Raw genomic sequence first — 21,476 nt, 5'->3', positions numbered from 1 at the left:
ATCATCGGCATATGCGCAACCATCATGCAAATATATAATCCTGAATCTCGGCATTCATATTGCAGCTAGGTAAAATATAAAAATTTTTTCAGACCTGATAGTAGCACACAGACCAAGCGCACAGCAGGGGAGCAACAATGAAGAACCAGAGAGCAAGCTCCGCGAACCTCGGCCAACCTCGGCCAATGAAGGCCCAAAGACAGGGTTCGGCCAAAGCAAGGAGAGAGCAAATAATGCGGCAACACAAAGCACGAAGCCCTTACAACCGGCGACCAACAATGAAGGGTTTACGAGCAACGGCGACGATTAGGAGGTCTTCGGATTTTCGGCGACCCAGGACTTCCTTCGGCCGAACGCCCTTGCGACCGACGGCGACGAAGTCAAGCAGGGAGGACTTGTTTTGGCCGAACGCAAGCCCGTCCAACCCGCGGCAATCGAGGAGGGGCAGTTTCGGCGTTCGGTGGAAGAAGAGGGAGGGATTCGGCGTTCGGAGGAAGAAGATGAACAAGAGGAGAGAGGAACAGACAAAACCCCCAAATTAGAGGTGAAGGCAGCTCAGATCTACCCAGATCTACATCCAGGGGTGTGATGCAACCCGGAAGTCAAGCAGGGAGGAGAAAGGAGGAAGCGGTACCGTCGTTACTGAAGGCTTTACGAGCAATGGCGACGTGAAAGGGGCTTCGGATTTTCGGGCTTGCCGAAACCCTTACAACCGGCAGTGAACGGTCTGCAACCGACGGTGAGGAGGTGAAGCAGGGAGTTGTCGGTTCGGGCGTACACAACGCCGTCCAACCCACAGCGACGAGGTTGATGGAAGGAGCGGCTGTGAGAGGAAATTGGGGAAGAAGGAGTTAGGAGGTTGGGGGAGAAGCTACAGTAGTGCCTTGGGAGTGATGCGAGGGCTCAGCCAAACCCGTGAAGAGAGAGAGAGAGGGGGGGTGGGGTTAACAAACCCCACCCTGTCGGCCTTATTCCTGCTTAACCCCTTTTGGGGTGGGGTTTGTTAACCCCACCCCAAAAGGTGGGTGTTTGGGAGTAAGTATGGGGTTAAGGGGTTATTCCACCCCTTAACCCCATACCAAACAGGGGCTAAGAGTTCAAGAGGATTTAGGCAGTATAGGAAGCACTAAGGTGGCTAAGGGGGTGCTTGGATTGATGTAATTTCACTTTGGCCGTAATTCAATTGTAGTGAGAGTAGAAAAATTGGTTATGGTATCAACCACAACGACACCAAGGAAATCCACCAGCTACCGGAAGGCTTAATTCTTCTACCCCTTCAAAAGGTGCGAAGTCACCGTTTGTAGAAAGATCCAAAATGTGGCCCCACATGCTATGTGGCGGATCTTCTTAGCATCATCATGTTTGACGGCTGAATCATTGCCGAATTATGATTATGCCAATCCGACACCCCTAAGAAGAAGAATCCTATCATTCCCTACGAGGGAAGGGGCTTAGTTACCTAAAATGGACCATGAATATTTCCACAGCCAACGAGAATAGAGGTTATTAGCAACTTTTAGTTGCTAGCTCTATGCAAGAAACATAGTGATCGTAAGATATGAATAACAGTTTGTAGTAATGGATAATAAGAGAATTAAAAAAGAGATGAAGAATAGGGAAATTAAATCCACTGCATTTAGAAGCATTTAGGACCTGTTTGGCAATTATCGAAAATTAAATCACAGTTTCATTTTACAATGTATTTGATATGTTGAAAAACTCTATATTCTATTAAAAAAATACTCTGTTTTGAATGTTTGGATTGTCTTTCAAAAAAATTACTCTGTTATTATTTGTTATATAAAAATAAATTGAGAAAAGTTGCATTAAACAAAACAATGTGGATCAATGTAGGGAGAAAAGCATAAATCATTTGTAAATTATATCAAATTGAAAAAAAATGGCCATAAATAAAGCTAAAAAATGTAATTAATAACGTGATTAAATCAGATTAATGAGAAGAACAAAATCCATTGATGATTGAATTGTAAGTTACAACTACTTGAAAAAGTCGACATAAAAATACATAATTTTACAAAATCTTTATGAAATGAAAACTAAATCTAGATTGTTAAAAGAATAAGATATGTGAGATATTCATCTGACTCGGATTTTACTTCACGTTTTAATTTTGGTAATAAATATGAAACAAATTATACAAAATGATCACTACCTATATTGCTAAATTCAAAAATTTCATGAAATTTCATCTAATTTCACTAAAATTTATCAAATAAAAAACCCTAAAATCTTAAAAAAGAACTAAATTAAGCAAAACAGCACATTTTTCTTTCACTTCTAAACCCTTCGCATCTGATGGAGGACGAGGCGAAGATGTGGCTTCTTGAGGGCATCCTGCGGGGGGCCATGGCAGATCCTCCTTTGGGAGGCGCAGCGGGGCAAGCACCGCCGACACCGTTACCTACTCTGTCGCCGTGGCTTGCCGCTGCAGGAGGATGTAGCATGGGGCCCATCCCACTCCACCGTGAACTCGCCCACTATGGTGTTGTTACTGTGATGGGATTGGAGAGAAAGTGGGAGGAGGAGGAAGAGAGCGGAAGGATGGGGGATCGGGAGAAGCATGATGGATTTGGAGAGAGGGAGGAGGGGGAGGAAAAGAAAGACAACATGAGGAGGATGAGGAGAAAACTAGAAGGGTTAGAACATGGAGAGCGAGAATGGGGCAAGGTTTCGAGGGCGATGAACAGAGAATATGTCATGCCCTGGACTTCAGCGGAAGCTCACCAGTCACGTGCACAGACCCGCCGTGTACATCACAACCTCAAGTATACACCAGGCGTTTACAATTCACATAGTAAAAGCATTCGGTTCTAACTAGGTAATCAGAGCATAACTTACAAGTATAGTAAACTCATACAACACAAAACCTTATTACAACTTTTTACAACTTAAAAGTAAAATACATTCTACATAAATCCAAAATACAACACTGAGCTAAACCAAAAAACTAGTAGAGGTTCATCTATTTAACTTCGAGAAGGCTCTAATTAGCCGCTGACCCCTCGCCAGGAACACTAGCCTTTCCAGCTGTGGAAGGCTCTGTAAAAACAACAAAAAAAAGGGCATGAGAACTATTAAACAATAGTTCCCAGTGGGTAAGCAAGAGTGGCGAAGTACACCACTAGGTCAACTAAGGCATGAGTATATAGCAATAAGTAAGCAGAGTAAATGCAATAATAAAAGAATTACTTCAATTATACTATGCCTCAACAAGATATGTCTTTAACATGTCTTATATACTAGTTCATATATGTCACGCCCCGCGACCGCTACCAATTTGGCTCGGCCCGGGCGCGTCGAACAGACGCCGGACGGACAGCACCTCCCCTGTCCGCCCAAGGCTAACAACGAGATTGTGTACAACAAGTTCCCAGGAAAATAGCTTGAATACATACACGATCGATAACTACAACGAGAGTACAATCAATGCAAAACAACCAAGAGCAAGATACAAGTATAGAACATACAAGTAATGATAAAGAGAGAAACATTTATCTATTACATTCATTCAGCCTTTATAATACAATTTGATTATACATTAAGCTTCTAAACATAATATAAAGCTTACATCTTCCAAAATATAAACATTAGCTTACATTCATTCCAGAATATCTCACATCCTATACATCATCTACTCTCAAAGCATATAAAGGTGACTCTAATGCAGAAATAGGAAAGTAAACTAATGCAACTAGGGCGCTAGGCCCTTACCGCGATCCTCGCCGTGTGAACTCGCGCTCGGCCCTGTAGTAAAATGGGGGTGAGAACTAACTTCCTTAGTTCCCAGTGGGTTCGGCCGCCGACTCCGCCGATCTCCCCACTAGGTCCAAGTCGGGCACAAGTAGATAATCGATAGATAGATAGATAAGGAAAGCGGTAAATGACAGGAGTAAAGCTACTCTACTATGCCCAATCATAAATATATGAATGCATGTACAATGAAATAGGTAAGCAACTAACCTGTTATCATGTCCAAAGGTGAAGCTATTCACTCGTTCATTAACCTCATTTACTTGTTCATTAATCTCATGGCTTACCCGAAGGCTCGCCTACAGCTCACTAGCCATCTCGACGCGTAGGGAGAATTAACTCATACTACGAACCCGAGACCGTCTGGCGGGGCCAAAATAGGCAATCCCTTGGGACCCAAAATAGGCAATCCCACGTGACCAACTCCGGAGCGCACTACTTGTGTGGGGCTTCCATCACAAGATTTAAAAACATACCGTGAGCATGATCCAATCCTCATCTCGAGAATACCCTATCCTCTAGGGTTACAATCATCATATAGTCCATAGGTTTCATATACACTACGACTCACATATGTCACTTGTTCTTTTGTTTACTATCAACTAGATGCCACTCGTTCTTTACAAGTTTCCAATGCAATAGCCAATACATTACTAAATTTCCATCCACACTTATCATCTCATTATAGGGTTCCACATCACATATATAAGCCTCAAGCATGCTAGATATAAGTACTAAGCCAAATACATTATTCTACCAAAGAACATGCAAGGTATAGGACCAAACCATCATTTATCACCCTATAATGCGAGATGTCAATATGCAATTTGATCAATATAAAACTTAGACATAAAAGGGAGTCCGGTTGCTTCGGGATGGACACCACCCACCTTTTATCGCGTTCCGATTGCTCGTCGTCACTCGCAATCGGCCTCCTGCGGCGCACGTGATCCGGTTCGGGCCAAACTCTTGCGCGACCACCCGAACGGCCACCAATCCGCGATCCGGTTATTAAAGGTCTTCGGTTCTTTGTTACGATGCTCGGAATCCGATCTCACTATTTATGGAAGCCGCCTCGGCTCCTCGGGTCAATACGAACCCACGGACACTTGTTTCAGCCGGAACGTCGCACCCGCTCGACGAATCGACGAACCGTCGCTTCCCACGCGTTCGGACACCTATCAATTAGGTTTATAGAGGGTTAATAGAGATCAAACCCAACTATTTACAAAAAACCCGATTTTTGAAGCCCTATATACCATTGATGCTAAATACTCCAAATCAGTTCAAGATTTAGGTACTAGTTATCTCATTAGCATCCTAGGATTCCAAAAATACCATTTCTAGAGATCAAAACCCATGATCTACCAAGAAATCCAATTCAAGCCCTAGGTTTACAACTAGGCAATAAACCACCATTAGAGCTTTGGATTTAAGCATAATCCATCTAATTAGCATCTAGGAAAGCTACTAAATCCATTTCTAGAGCATTTAAATCACACCCTAGAGATCTACCATTGAAGGGGTTGCAATGCTTATCTCTTAAGCTAGCTCAACGGAGAGGAGAAGATGAGAAGATGAAGCTCCACCTTGTTGCTTCCTTCTTCATCATCTTCTTTTCCTCCTCCTCTTTTTCTTTTTTCTCTTTCTTTCTAGAGAGAGAGGAGAGCTATTGGTGTAGTAGGGTTGAGAGAATGAGAGAGAAGAGATAACCCAAGCTTCTATAGCCTCTCATTAGTGCAAAATTGCAGAAAACACCCTCACAAAGCTTCCTCGCAACAGCTCAAACTGGGCCATTTTCGCACTCGGGGACCGGTCTTGCGATGAGAGACGGTCCTTGGCTGGGAGACCGGTCCCGAAGGTCCAGAACTCAGCCTCAAGGACTTAGCCAAATTTTTAGCATTTTCGGCCCGTTTTCGTCCGTTCTCGCTCGTTTGACCTCCGATTCGTTTCAAATCGAACCGAGACTCTCCAAACATGTTTCCAACATGTTTTCATCATCTTTCCATCCTCGCTAATGCCGGATTTAGCTCACGGCCCAACTTAGCCTTCCGGGTTCCATTTTCGCGCCTATGCCCACCGAAACGCCCGATTGCCCCAGAACTTCACCAAACTTCACCGGGACCATTCAAACAGCTCTCCAACCAAATGTACACCGTAACTTCATGATTTTAGAAGTCCGATACCTTACAATATGAATGAATTCTTTAAGTCATGCTAATTATCAGTTTAATCAACTATATGTCATGCTATATGCAGAATATTATCATGTTTACTAGTTAATGACATCATGTAGCTATTTTCTACACTAACAAGAGTGTATACATTCAAATATTATCACTATACTACTAATCAACAGAGATGTCAGCCCTTTAGTGTGTTTACTACCAGCTATACTTAACCAATGACATAAAGTATCCTTACTACTATGTCCATCTAAGGTTAAGGTAACTCATAATAACCCAATTCACAAGAGACTTGCTCATGGTAAAGTCCTAGCAGCGTCGTGCCTAATGGCCCTGTGAAAGTCAACACTATCCACAGCAATCCATTTCGGCGCTCAATTCGTACGTAAGCGAGCAATCTGTCGCTAGGCTAACTCCGGAGTGCTGGCTTGGGGGCCGCGACCCCCACAAGTATGTGCGAATGAGCACAATGGCATGCAAGCATAATCCATAGGGTAGGTATCACAATCTCATCATGTCACAAATATGGAATCTCAACTCGACACAAGGTCGACGCTGTAGAACCAAATCGTAAGCCACTATCAATTACTTGTTGACATAATTCTACCCATGGCTAGTATAACTTAAACAAGTATATACTTTACATCATAATGGCTATATCCACACATATTCACATAGAGTCCTTTCACTACTTCCTATGCATAAGGAAAGTGGTTTTCTAAGGTTATATCCAATGACTCATTGCACATATTCTATAGTTCTATATAATCCTCCACTACTTGGAGTAAACAAGTAATATGCAATTATCTCTACTTGATTATACAAGTATGTCATCATGTTCAACTCTAGTTATTACTAGATCATGTTCATACTATAACATTCATGTTATGTTACAATGCCAGTTCCAGTTACTTAACTAGATCGTAATCATATACCAAACATGAAATTCATGCTATCTCTATTTGGTGAAAACAATGACCAACTTGTCAATACAAGCATGCGAAGCATTCTCAACTGTACTCTTAACATGATTTTCATATAATTATATAAGCATGTGACTTCACTATACATGATATGCTAAGAGTTCTATTAACCTGTTGACCACCTGGAGTGGCATAAATGTAACTCAAAGATACATCATCATTTAGTAGTCCAATTGAACCAAATGTCATGTTCTTTGTTTTACAGCTATTCCATATTAAAGGATGTTGTACTTAACTAGTCCACACTAGTATACTAATAACATAAATATATGCTAATCAAGCCAACAGTCTATGTAGACTAAGTAATTCCATAACCCTTCCTCTACTACATAGAGGTCCCATTTTATGTGTTATCATATGCATATTGATGCCTGTCCCACTTCATTCAAATACCCATATGTTTATGTAAATATGCCACTATTCCAATTCATAGTGTCAAGAAATAGAGGGAATTCATCCATTTCGGGAAGGCCAAACCCACCAAATAGTTGACGCCTCGTCGATTCCACCAATGAAGATAATCCGAAGCTTCCGAGTATCCTAGCAATGATTCAAAAATCAGCTAGGAGTTCCACTTCAGCCTTTACATATAACACTTCTATATATTCCCAGAGTTAAGATTAGAATCTCACCTAGTATAATGTTATGCCTGAATCCCCACTTTGGCTTAGGTTGGAACACCAAATCCAACCTTAGGAAGCTCTCAAAACTCAGTCAAACAATATCAAATAATTTGCTGCGGACCTGCTGCGAACTTGTATCAAAAACAACATCCATACACAAATACAATTATATAGTATAAGCTAGAATTTGACCTAGGTTTAAACCTTCACGTCCTACAGTTTGCAGCACCTCAAATCAGCTCCTACTCAATTCGGCTGAGTCAGGCTTGAAGAATCACAGCCAAACACATCCTTTTACAGCTGCTGCAAGTATTCCCAAATCTGCTGGCAGCAAAGGTAAAGAACAGGCTCAACTTATTACTACAACCACCAATATCTCAGTTAGAGAGGGAAGTTAGGTTACAGGCCTCACCAAGCTTCAACTCAGCTCCTAGCTGAGTTATAACAGGGAAACATCTCTTCCATAGCTGTTTAATCCTTCCCAAAACCAGCTAATAACAAAGAAATCAAGAACCAACTCAACTTCACTAGTATAGTATTAATCTAGAGAAAAGTTGAATCCTTTACTTTACCAAGATTCCACTCAGCTTCTTGCTGAGCTAGGGCTACGAAACATCACCAAAACTCTTCTCTTAACCCCTCTATACCAGCTTCAAAGCCCTCCAATCCAGTTAGCAACAAGAAAGGAGAAGAAACCATGCTCAAATCACTTGTTTCCACTTCAAAAAATGGAAAAACCTAGAGAGAGAAAGAGAGAGACTCACCCCTATTCTCAGAGCTTCAACAAGATAAGAACAAGCTCAGGAGTCGAGCTAGGCTGATAAGAACAAGTTTAGAAAGAGAAAAGACCAAAATAGCCTCAGCCACGCAGCTACTGCTGTGCTGGGTACTGGTACTCCCCTTGGTTGGTATCGGTACTCTATACAAATTCTGCATTTCGAAATTCCAATGCACTTTCTCTCTTCCGACTTCTTGATTACTCTTTTAACTTGTCAAAAACCTCATTACAACTCTTTAAAAGATGTGGGCTAGCTCCCATTACCAATCCCACTCATCAAACTTCATAATTGGCCAAATTCGGAGTACTACATTTGAATAGTGCATTTGCAATGCACTTTTTTATTTTCAGCTATCTGCTTACTCCAGTAGTTTGCTGAAACCTCTCGACAGTCCTTCAAAAACCGTAGAATAGTTCCAATTACTATTTCAACACTCGAATTTCGCAATTTGCCAAAGTTCAGTGTACTACAGAATAATTTTTCAAGTTTGTGAGTTTTTGGGGCATTTTTTTTTTGGGGGGGGGGGAATGGGGGGGGGCGGGCGGCGGCGGGCATTACCCGGCATCCAACGATATTGACGCGCACGACCGACATGGCGCTATGTTGTTTGGCATAGTACTATGCCACGTTGTTGCGAAAAGTAGTCTATACGCGCAGCAGATGCGATTCGGATCATCACTCACTGTATATGTGATAGCGGATTTTGTGTCGGGCCGTGGGGGGAGGGTGGGGCGGGGGCCTGAACTAGCAATGGTTGGTAGAAACCAGACTAGACTGGCTCAGGGCATGATACTGGGCGGCATCCAACGATATTCGACGGCACGACCGACATGGGCCTTGTTTATCAGCATAGTCTCATGCCACCACTGTTCCAAAAAGTAGCCTATATGGCCGCATATGCGATTCGGACCTTCAACTCGCTGCATATGTTGTGGTCGGACCACATAAGCGACAAAAGGCCGCATACGCTACTGCGTATGGCGGTTGTTCTTTTTTTTTTTTTTTAAGTTGGATTGAAATGCATTTTTGAATGGGGTTATTTGGTTAATGATTATATATATACATGTAACTATTTTCATACAAGTATGATTAATAATAATGCATATATATGTAAGGGTAAACTTTAATTTTCTCCCCATCAGGTTGAGTGCATTTTCACTCTGCCGACATGGGCCTGTGTTTGTTAGCACAGCCCCATGCCACCATTGTTCCAAAAAGTAGCCTATACGGCGAACCATCAACTCCACTGCATTGTGATATGCGGTGCAATATGCGGTTGGAGCACATAAGTGACAACAGGCCGCATACACGGCTGCATATGGCAGTTTTTTTTTTCTTTTAAAGTGGGATTGGAATGCATTTTTGAATGTTAATGATTATACATGCACATATAACTATTTTCATACAGGTATGCTTAATAATAATGCATATAAATGTAAGGGTAAACTTTAATTTGCTCCCCCTGAGGTTGAGCGCATTTTCGCTTTGCCACCCTGTGGTTTAAAAAGTTGCACTTAACTTTACGATTTTGTGTTTGTTTCAGCATGATCTACCATCAAGTAGAGTGGTGATACTTTTTGAATAGGATAGTAAAATGTTATACTGTAGAGCCCTATGGTTTGCGAAAAGTATCACTTTGCTATCTTATTTGATGGTGGATCGTTAGGTGAAACAAAAACAAAACACTGGATACTGAAGTGCAGCTTTTTATGGTCCAAATTGAAGTTTACCCCAAATAATTATCTTCATATAGATATGACCTAACTATCTCTCTTCTTATTTTAGTTGATATTATACCTAATATTCTAATAATTATGTTTATAAATATTGGTGAATATATTTGTAGTTAGATGTTATTATGCTAGATTTTTTTTTTTTAAAGTGTTGAGCTATTGGGTAGCTATGAGTGGTCGCTAATGCAGTTTACTGAAACAGTTGTTATTCTTCATAAACTTTAGCCAAGTTATTCCACATCTGTTTATTTCTACTTCAGTATAGTAGTTACTGTTTACACATCTAGACAAAGACCTGCACCCGACATTTCTACTAGATTAACATCGATCTATACACCGTTAGAGCATTAAAGAGACTGAGCTTGGATCAAATTAAGGTCCTTCTAAGTCCCCGGATTGAGAGTCAAGCATGTAACATTTGGATGCTAGCGGAGTATGATTGTATCGTAAGGAATACCATGTGGATCATCCTTGTGCACCATTGGAGGCGTTCAAGAGTCAAGACTCTACAGAAAGCATCACAAGCATAACTTCACAACTCAAGCTATTTTCTTTTATCTTTTGTAGCTATTTATCTCATTAAAAGTTATCAAGAAATACTAATTTCTACTCTCTAATTTAACAATATATAGGTGAGTCCTTAAAGAGAACATCCCATCTCATAAATATGCGTGGTTTTCTGCAGATCCCTTGCGGCTTGTGAGCAGCTATACAATGCTGGTTTTCGAAACCTATTCTGGATACAAGGAGGTCTGGAAGCTGCTGAAGAAGAGGTACATGGTGGAAGGAAAATGCTGTAATTACATTTGTTTGCCGTAGAGAGATCCACAATCATGTTCTTTTTATACTTTGGGATATAAAGCAGTCCTTATTTTATGGATACTCGTTCAGTTCCTATAATTTTCACACATTAAACCTTTCCATGAGCAGGATCTTCAAAGGGAAGGTCCTCAACCTTTCAAACTTGCAGGAATTGGGGGAGTTTCTGAGTTCTTCGGGTACCACCTCACCCTTGAGAACTAAAATGGCAGTCTCCTTAGAAGCTTTAGCTTCCCCTTGTTCTCTTAGGAAAATATTTGTAATTCCTCTATTTTTCTATTTAATTTATATGCTGATTGCAGTTGGACAGATCAGCAACGTGCGTTAGCTGCGAAAGAAGGATGGAGTTATCGATTAGTTTTCACCGGCCGTCTGGTAAGTAACTTGTTTCTATGTGATGAGAAAATTTGGTTTAACTAAATTGTTTACTTCTGAAGTATAATTGTGTTTTGTTTGATATTACAGATTGGCCTTATTATCTTAGTGGATGCGTTGTATCTTGGGACTCAAAAGTTAGGCCCTCTGCTTCAAGAACTGCGCTCTCATTGAGGGGACGATTTTCGGACTTCTTGTGGTGCTGTAGATGTGTAGTCATAATCTTCACAGCATGCGGTGAAATTGTGTATAATTTTCCAATTTGTTTGGAGTTGGTCGAGAGTTTTTTCTGCTCATATGTTCAACCTCATCAGAAAGTGTAAAATTACATGCATCCCCTTCAACCTCTTAACAATAATCTATTCGGGCTCTTGTTTTCATTTTTCTTTCCCTTATTTTGATGTCCGCTGTTTCTTTGCGGTTTACTAATTTGGTATCAATCTTGTCTGAGTTTTTTTATTTTTCCGGCACTTGCATCTTATGAAGCTATTTGAGGAACGCGTAGGAGGATTGAAAAAGCCGTTGGGAATATTCTGAAGCTAGTGAGTGTTTTTCCGTTGGGAATGTGACAAAGATGTAATGCTTGAGCGTGCTCCATTTGCTTGCTTCGGACGCACTTCTAGTATGAAATTTGTGAGGTGTGTTAAGGTGAAATCTATTATCCTCAGTAGAGAGGTAATTATTTTATACTATTTAATTTACAAGATGTAAAAGTTTTTATCCAAGGTTGTGAATTTATGGAAAAGAGTTTTCATATGCCAGCAACTGTTAATCGGACGAGACATATGATTGAGTAATTGGGTTTGACGATTTATTCATAATCTCAGCTCAATTGGACTCAATCGGAATAAATGATACAAGGATTTAATCACACAACTACTATATTTAGAGGTTCAGACCATTATTCATTGTACTTGGATTGCTATAACATACTGCTCGGCGTCATTTGTGAGTTGTGGAACCCACGAGAAATTAAGACAATTAATCACACTTAGTTGGAAGAGCCAAAAGTATTTTGGTCCATCGAAAGGAGTTCCGATGATGACATTAAAGGACTTTAGTATTGTAATATACCGAACTTCTACAATTATGAAGTTTTGGTGGGAACTTACTTAAGAGCTAATAAAATAATTTCGGCGAAATTTGGGGAGTATTTGAGTGTTTTCGGCACAAATTGGATGCGAAGACGGACTTCGGAATGCTAAATCTGTCAAACCTGCAGATTTTGTATTGAGTATTTGTACTGGAAATTGGGTGCCTAGTTTTCAGTACCGGTATTCAATACAAAATGTGAGAAATGAGCTCTCGGATTTTGAGAAATCAAACCTGAGTAGCGATACTGAATTTGTATTGGGTACTGGTACTGGAAACTAAGTACCAGTACGCAGTAGAAAATCTAAAAATTCAATGTTCAGATTTTTTAGGAACTGGAGATGGGGTACAGGAACTAAATGCCCGAGTAGCAGTACGCATATCCGAGTACCGGTATGCAGTTATGTAGAATGTAGTTTTTGAGGGTTATTTTGGTAAAGTCAATGTGGGGCTATATAAAAGGTAGCCTGCTCCCTTTTCCTCTATTAACCCAAACACATGCACACACACAGGGAGAAAGAGGAGAGAGAAGCTCTTCTCTCTCACTCTCATCTTCTTCCTTTTCTTCTCCAAACTTGAAGGTTTTGGTGGAGATCGAGCTTAGAAAGCTCGTAGGAGTGGAGAACGGAGCCCTAGTGCGCGTGGCGACTTGGAAAACTTGCGATCCAAAGTGAGTTTCTTGGACTAAGGTTTAGGGTTTTTGTTAAATCTCTTGAAATTGAGGTTTCTGAGCTCCCTAGATGATTCTTCACTAGTTTGATTAAGGATTCTCCATAAATTTCGAAGTATTCTTGAAAAATTGGAAAACCCTATGTTGAAAGAGGGATTTTCTTATGGAGGGTTTTAAAAATGTTTTAACCCTTTAAAACTCTAATTGAGGGTTAGGAAATCAAATGGGGCAATTTGATTTCAAGAGAAAAAATTATTTAGGGCTTCGAAATTGGTAATAAATGGATCTCTTGTATAGAACAAGAAAAGCTTGGGAGTAAGCTTGGAGATCCAAGAGTTTGGCCCAATTGCAAGTGTCTACAAGCAATTGGGAGCACTACAAGGTGGGTTGTGCTTCACCAAAGTGATTAGGTCATTTCCACGTCGAAAGAGTAAAATTTAATATATGTTTACTTGATGCATGTAGTGGTAGGTTGTATGTGGCAGATATGGATATATGAATCATATGTTAATAGATGGAATTACCTACCATTAGACGAGAACAATAGACATATGAAAACATATATTAGGAAAATTAGAGAACTCAACAAGTGTGGAATCAAGGACTAGATGTTATAAAAATTATGAATCCTAGGTGTGAACAACTAGGATTGGAAAGAACACAATTGAGTATTGAACCTAATGTCATTGAATATAGATTGAAAAATATAGTAGTAGGAAGACCACTTGGATTGGAATGTTATTGAATCTAGTGTCATTGAACATTGGTTGGAAAACATAGTGGTAGGATGACCCCTTGGACATGTGACTATGAACCTAGAAAGGTTGACAACATAGGATAAATGTATGGACCCTTGAAACTTGGGAAGTGGATTCCGGAATCCCTAGGTTGATACTTGTAGGTATGTGTGGTTCTCCTCGCTTTGCAAGTGACCAGTGGTTGCAGGTGTAGCACATTGAACTTTAGCAAATTGTAAGGTTCTAGTGTTCGAATAGTATTTAATACTATTCGTAGTGTGTGTGTGAGATATTGAAACTCGATGGAATTTGGCTAACTTTGGCCAAATGGATCAAAGTGGGCAATTGAACGGTTTGGACAAGTTCCATTCGGCGTTCCAACAAGTTTGGAAGAGCAAAAATGAGTTCCAAAGGTGTTGGAATGGTTTTGACATCGACCGGGGCGAAGTAGAGCCGAAGAGAAGAAAAAAACAGCATTCTGGAGCTGTTGTACCGGTACAAGAGTGATGGTTGTACCGGTACAACCATCGTAGCTCTCGGGTTGGAACTACCAGACATTGTACCGGTACAAGGGGGCCTTATACCGGTACAAGCCCTGCGAAACCGAGAAACCGAGCGCTCGAGTTTGGCTGTGACCCAGACTTTGTACCGGTACAAGAAACCGTGTACCGGTACAAGGGACCCGAAACAGTGGGTCTGCTTTGGAAATTAGGAAATAGAGGGGCTTTTTGGGATTTGTTACATTAGAGACTTTGTATACCTCTCTCTCTCAGCCTCTCTCACTCTTAGCTTCTCCCCTCCCTCTCACTTAGCTCTCTCTCTCTCTAAACCGAAAAAGGGAAGAAGAAGAAGAAAAGAAGGAGAGAAATAAAGAGAAGAAGAAGGAAAGGAAGGAGAAGATCAAGAAGAAGAAGAAGAAGAAGCTTCTCTCCCTCCTCTTCCTCAAGCTAGGGCTTGCTTTGGAGCAAACCCTAGAGATAAGCCTCAACCCTAACTTGTGATTTCTTGGGTTTGGGAGCTTTTTGTTGTTTTTAATGGTTCAAATGAAACCTAATGAGTTTAGAGGATATGGATCTAGCTCACAATGAAGCTAGAAACTATGGTTTCCCGTGGGTGCTAAACCTAGGGTTTGATTTTGGGGTTTTTGGGAATACAGGGTTTTGATCTATTTTGATGGGTCGGAAACCTAATTGTTATGTTCTCGAACGCATAGGCGAAGACGGTTCGTCGATCCGTCGAGCGAGCGTGGAGATATCGCCGATTTGGGTGCTCTAGGGTTCGTTTTGACCCAAGGTGTTGAAGCGGCGCACGTCGACCGCGATGCCGAGTATCTTAGCTTTTCCGCACTACCACAAGGTGGATGGTGACCTTCCCGAAGCCGCGGGGCTACGTTCTATATCCAAGTTTTAATGTTGATCTAGTTGCATCTTATTCATGTGCATATAGGGCTAGTAGATGATTGTTGCTGTTTACATTTGCATGCTAGTAGCTATATATTTAGTTGGTTGATTCATGATCTAGTATGCATGAAAACTATATGATGAAAACCTAGACCCTATATGAGATGATTAATGCTTATGTTGTTAAAGAACTAGTATAATGTAACTAGTATTGATAACGAGTCAAAATGACAAGTAGCATCTAACATAGAAAACTATGACAAGTGGCATATGATTGTTGATCGCTTATGACATGAGAACCCTAGTGTAGCTGAAACACTATGAGATTGAGTATTTGTCACGCCCCGGGGTCCCCTTTTTGTTTGAAACACAGCGGAAAAGCGTTTGAATTTTTTTTTTGAAAACCTGACCCAAGAGTATGCAATCGCGCACAAATACAGGGATCCACTGCTTACAACGGACACAGTCTCCCTGTACTTTGCACGGCGTCAAACAAGTATAAAGTACAAACAGTATACCAACACGAATCAAATGATTAAGATACTATACATTCATACATTCACATTTCAACACGTATTTTACATTCGATGTTTAACAGAAGTCCACGAAAAATCTTTTGAAAACTGTTTCGTTACGCGAAAACTTTTATCTTTTATAGAAGCTACCACCGAGGGGTAGAAAATCTTTTATTTTCCAAAATACAGAAATACTTTTAATACGTTCAATGAACGTCCATATACTTCAATGTAATAAAATACTGAACCATATAAACTGATCTAAGCTATAAAAAGAATAGTAGGATTAAAACTAAACATAACCTGGGTCGAAGCTCTATCGACCGCATACTAAACGTACTCACGTCCGTCCAAAACTCAACGTATGCAGTACTTGAAAAATAGTGGGGGGAGAACATGTAAAACATGTCTCCTCCCAGTGCGGGTACCAGAAGACGAAGAAGGGCGAGGGAGTACATCACCGGATCCAGGAAAGATAACAACAGTATGGGGTTAAGATAAAATAAGTAGCAAACGAATAATGAATCGAATGAGATATATATATGAAAGACACTACCAGTCCTGTAATGTGCAACTGCAAGCTACAAGGATATCAAAACTATAGTAAAAGAAACTGTAAAGAAGAAATAAGAAAGTTAATATGCCAACCGCTCTATAGCTATATGCGTCACCGGACGAGAAGTCAACGTAACCAATCTACAACCGACGTGTCGGTCTAAGGACCTCAGGCAAAAGCCACTACTACTGCTCACAACCTTGCATGTAACCCTACACAAGAGAACACCCGCTGGGCTTCCGGGTCGGAATGTACGACCATTTTCCACGGAAAAAACACCCTACTGCGGGGGGGATCAACCCGCTGGTGTACGCTGAAACTGCACTCGAAGCTGTGGCGATCAATGACGGATATGAGTCAATAGCCTAACGTCCGACAATCAGCCGACAATTCCACCTGCCCCTCGGGCTAACCGACGTCGTAAGGTCATCAAGTAACAACGTGAACGACCAAAGAGTCAATATACGGACGTAACGAACGACCAAACAGTCACCGATGCAACAGGAGAACCGACAGAGAGTCAATATATCGGAAAGTAACGACGACCAAAGGTCACCGATGAAACAGGAGAACGACAACAGGTCACAAGTATATAATACGAGCCATCTACTTCTAGCCGATCTATACAGGATACTACACCATAGAACAACCAGGAGCAGAGTAAATAAAGTATAGTATGGTAGATACTGCTCGATGTCAACTACAAGTACGAACCGCAAGAACCGACGGATAGGTCACGGGAGTGTATTTCGATATAGTCCAGAACTACCGCTCAGCACCAGCCGACAATCCTACCCCTCAGGGTATATCCGACCTCAAGGTCATCGAACGACAGATGGTCCAAGAACAGACAACCTATTATAGTTCAACAACCGACCAAACCAGGTCAACAGATATAAGATAAAGGCACCGATCAAGCTAGGTCACGAAACGAAGTAACGAGAAACCGACCAAAGTCAGGGTCACCGAAAGAAGTACAGAGAACCGACCAATCAGGTCCTGGGTATCACATATGGATAAACATACTCTACTCCTACACATGATACTAAGATAGAATACTATGATAGGCATAAAAGAAACAACGGGATGCAAGCCTCAATATATGATAATACGAAAATGAGCAACAGAAGACAGGGAAGGAAGAATATCACCGAGCGTGCACCTGTACCGGACTTTCGGATCGAATGTAACCCACCTGCACAAATATGGTGCCAGCTCTCTCTCGGTTGTGAAGAGCATCAACCGGACCCTATAGAAGGTTCCACCGGTGTAGAGTTCACCCACAAATAAACAAACACTAGCTTCTCACAACTCACAAACAAACCCACATGTCGTTTCCTAAACCGATACGTAACTGCTGGAATGTCCGCAATCCGCAACCGGAACCTCGTCGGGACCGCACGAACTGCCCCAGGAACTACCGCTCGTGCTTACGAGTCATCCGCTGCACTAAAACATATCGTGCATCATGGCAGCAAACACCACTCCTCACGTCGAAAGCAATATATCGGTCGATAATCATTTTCGATCCGGGTTCCCGGAAGTGTCTAATCCGACACGGAACCTACGTCGTCACCCCTCCGTAATTTCCAACCCTCAAAATGATGCAAGGTGACAGGACGACAAGGCTCCAGCGACTACCATAGTTCATCACGAAGCACTGTCGGTCAAGGAATCCGAACCGATCCCGCGTTCCCGTCGGCGATTTCCGCGAGAAACCTGCGCTGAAAGTCGTCTTTTTCCGACACTATGCAAAGGCCTTGGGGCCTTGGCACGATCAGTCCAGAGGTTATCTCATCCTAACTTGCCGCCAACAGCAGCCACGACGAAGCGAAACGCAAAAGAACCCTAACCGGCACTCATGAAATCACATATTTTTATGTTGATTTCATGGCTTCCAACGGGCGTACCACGCAAACCAGAGGATTTACGGAGTGGTGCCATCACACTTATTCCTAGGTTTTCACGTGCAGAGACCTGCTCACCTTTCGGAGCAACTGCCGGCAGCAACCACGCGCGGCTATGAGCCGACGAAAACCTCAGCGGAACGTGCGCACAGCGCGAAGAATGCGCACATTTACGACACAACCAGGGCACCGCTAACCTAAATGGAGGGTGAGCATCGTGTTCAGCAACGAGCCAACGATCACCTGTGCTCACCTCCCGAAGGCTGCCAGGGAGTCATCGGTATCCCAGGAAAAAGTTGACCGGAACGCAAAACACGCAATGCTGAACCATCAAATGGCTACTCACAGTGGGGGGGGGGACTAGGGTGGCCGCCGCGATATTCGCGGAGCGGTCGGCGGGATATGGGTGCACCAGATGGCGGGCCTCCGGGCCTACGTCAGGCGGCGGCAGGGGGCCGGAGGTGCGGCGGCGAGCGTACCGGAGCCGCCAACTCCCTTGCGGTTTGGTGCCTTCCAACAGTCGTCCGGCGGCGTGGCCGGCCGGGGCTGGTGGGCCGGTCGGGGACGACGGCGGGGGACGAGGCGGTGGCCGAGCTTGCGTCGGCGGGCGGCGGCGATGCCCGGGAGTGAAGGCGGCCCGCGCTCGGCCCGTACAGCACGAAGGCGGCGGCAGGGGGCACCTGCGGCGGCCGGCGGCGCTCAAGGGTGGCCGGGGTCGGGTGCGGTGGTCGCCGGACGGTCGGCGGAGACCTCCGCGGCCGTCGGGAAGCGGCGGCAGGGCTAGGGGGCGGCGCGGCTCCAAGGTTGGCCCGGCTCGGTCTGGGCTGACCCGGGCTGGCCGCAGCTCCCTCAGGCGGCTCCGGCGGTGTCCGGGGATGGCCGGAGCCGGGGGAACAACGTGCTGGAGGTGGATCACGGCTGGGGCTTCCCTTCCAGAGGTGGTGGAGCCTCTCTACCTGCTCTCGGCCAAGGTGGGGGAGAGGATGGCCGAGAGGGTGGACTGGGAAGGCTGTTGGCGGGTTTCCGGTGGCCGGAGCAGCTCGCCGGCGGCCGGGGCGCGCGCACGGGCAGGGCAGGGCTCAGCTGGGACGGCAAGGGTGGTCTGGGTCAGCTAGGGGCGGATTAGGGTTAGGGTTTCCATAGTGAACCCTAACTACATTATATATATAGGGTAACAAATTGCGCTAAAGTCCCTCCAAACTCAGCAATTCAATCCGAATCCCTCACGGCGTGAGTAAAAGGCACGAATACCCCTCCATGCCCGATCTCTCGCGAAACGGTACATAAAATATCGCGACTTTCGCGAAATTACCGTTTTGCCATCCCTGACCTCTCCTCGATCAACGCGCGATCTCCGCAGATCCGTCCGTCAGATTTGCGAACAGATTGCACCAGTGCGATCAGCACCTCGGAGACAACAAAGCTACACTTACGATTCATCTCGATCGACCACGGATTCACAACAAAATCCAACCTTCTTCCAATAGAAGGAAACACACACACACAAATACATATAAAACATGTATTTTTGGATTTTCTCGAAATCCGTGCGTCAAACTCAAAATCCATCAGCGCCACTAGTTCCAGAACAGCTGAACCGGTCGAAACGAGCTATTGGACTGATATGAACGGAGTCCGATACGCACCAGAAGCCAACTCTACTCCGTGGCTTCTCCGGAAAACCGGAGTTACTATTCACTTAAGTGAAAACTAATAATCGCGTAACTTCTCCGTTTAAGCTCATTTTCTCCTGAAACTTGACGAGTGCTTATGTAATTAAATTACACAGATAAACATCGTCAACAGAGAGTTTAGTTGCACTGTCAAAAATCTCAGTCCTTACAGTATTAGAACACCATGATTCTAAGATGAGATTACCCTCAGAGGGTAGAATGCTGTTGGTCGTGAGTTGATCATGCTCACATAGCCTGTCTGCGCTTGGAGGGGTCGCTCCCCGCAAGCTGTGCACTTCGAAGGTTGGTCACTAGAGTGACAGTCAGTGTGCTGTCTGGACGGTCTGTGTGTTGTCCGCAGGCGGTCTCGGGAGTAGTTCAGTGAGACTTTCCCTATGAGACTTACACGTGAGTTATGCTTGTGAACCTCGAGTTCACCATAAAATTGGGTAACCTATTGAGTCACACTCATTATTTGTTGTTGTAGTAGCTTCCCTATGGTTGTTCATTTTAGCTTACTTGTTGTTGTTGTTCATAATAGCTTACTACCCAGCTTTATCTATTGTTCATGCATGCATGATATCAGATTGAGGCATAGCTAGATATTCATGATTCTACCTACTTGCTTACGTTTCCTTACTTGCTTAATTTCCATACCTGCTTTTAGTTGGTTTAGCTTTATATATATATTGCATATATCTCTCTATGCCTGCTTCGACCTAGTGGGTAGATCGGTGGAGTCGGCGGCCGAACCCACTGGGAACTATTCGTAGTTCTCACACCCGTTGTTGTAGGCGCTAGTTCGAGTGTCCCGACCGAGCGGGAGGATCGCGGCGAGGGCTTGGCGCCCTAGCGGTATCAGTTGGTAGCTTACTTCCTACTTGCATTAGCTCCACCATGTCTTTATATTTTGAGAGTAGGTGTTGCATAGGGTGAGATTTCGGAGAGTTTTTGGATGTATTTTCATTATGGAAAAGATGGAAAAACATGTATGAAGGTTTAAAGGAAGTTTAATGCAAGTTGTATTTAAATGCTTCTAGTTTCATGGTTCAAATAGTTAAGTTTCTCTCTTTTGTATACTTGTATGCTTTTACTAGTATCGCTTACTCTTGATAGTTTTAACACTGTTTGTGTTATCGTTTTTTCGATTGTGTATGAAATCAAGTTGTTTTTCCTGGGGACTTGTTGTACACAATCTCGTTGGTTAGCCTTGGGCGGACGGGGAAGACTCTGTCCGTTCGGCCTCACGCCCGCCGCTCTCGAACCGGACCAAATAGCTACCGTTTTCGGGTCGTGCGGTTGGGGCGTGACAGTTGTGGTATCAGAGCGAGTTAAGAGCAAGCAAAAGAGAGAGTCTATGATGACCTAGGAGACCCTAGGTTGGTTAACCCTAAGGTTATAGGTGCGTGAGTGCGACGTGAACCTATGACGCGGCGGAAGCTAATTGATTGGGTTTGGAGTTGGTGTTGTTACTCTAGCTATGGCTAGAGATGATCCAAGTGGTATTAATTTTTGGCTTGAGTTGATTGTGTTGGCGGCCGACAACACGATGCCGAAAGTCGAGAACTAAGACACTTGCAAGCTACCGCCTGATTGATGTTGTTTAATCGTTATGTTTCACAATTACGACGACGTTGTTGGGTTAAGTAATTAACCA

At 43.2% G+C, this 21,476-nt stretch overlaps 1 protein-coding gene across 2 annotated transcripts in view; it reads left to right on the top strand.

The window, feature by feature from the left end:
* The window catches only part of LOC109705514 (rhodanese-like domain-containing protein 11, chloroplastic), a 38,531-nt gene extending 26,867 nt beyond the window's left edge, over positions 1–11,664 (top strand). The window contains exons 7-10 of one of the 2 annotated variants that reach the window (XM_020226245.1): positions 10,761–10,848; positions 11,006–11,073; positions 11,197–11,269; positions 11,360–11,594. In XM_020226245.1, coding sequence (XP_020081834.1) covers positions 10,761–10,848; positions 11,006–11,073; positions 11,197–11,269; positions 11,360–11,443 — 313 coding nt within the window. In that variant the 3' untranslated portion in view covers positions 11,444–11,594. Of the gene's footprint in view, positions 1–10,760; positions 10,849–11,005; positions 11,074–11,196; positions 11,270–11,359 lie in introns of both variants that reach the window. The other variant, XM_020226244.1, reaches the window with a different exon arrangement.
* The last annotated feature ends 9,812 nt before the right edge of the window (positions 11,665–21,476 follow it).

Source organism: Ananas comosus, unplaced genomic scaffold (assembly GCF_001540865.1).
Source record: "Ananas comosus cultivar F153 unplaced genomic scaffold, ASM154086v1, whole genome shotgun sequence".
In the NCBI taxonomy this organism is placed as follows: Eukaryota; Viridiplantae; Streptophyta; class Magnoliopsida; order Poales; family Bromeliaceae; genus Ananas; species Ananas comosus.
Note: the sequence above shows the minus strand (reverse complement) of the source record. Positions and strands in the feature narration are given on the sequence as shown.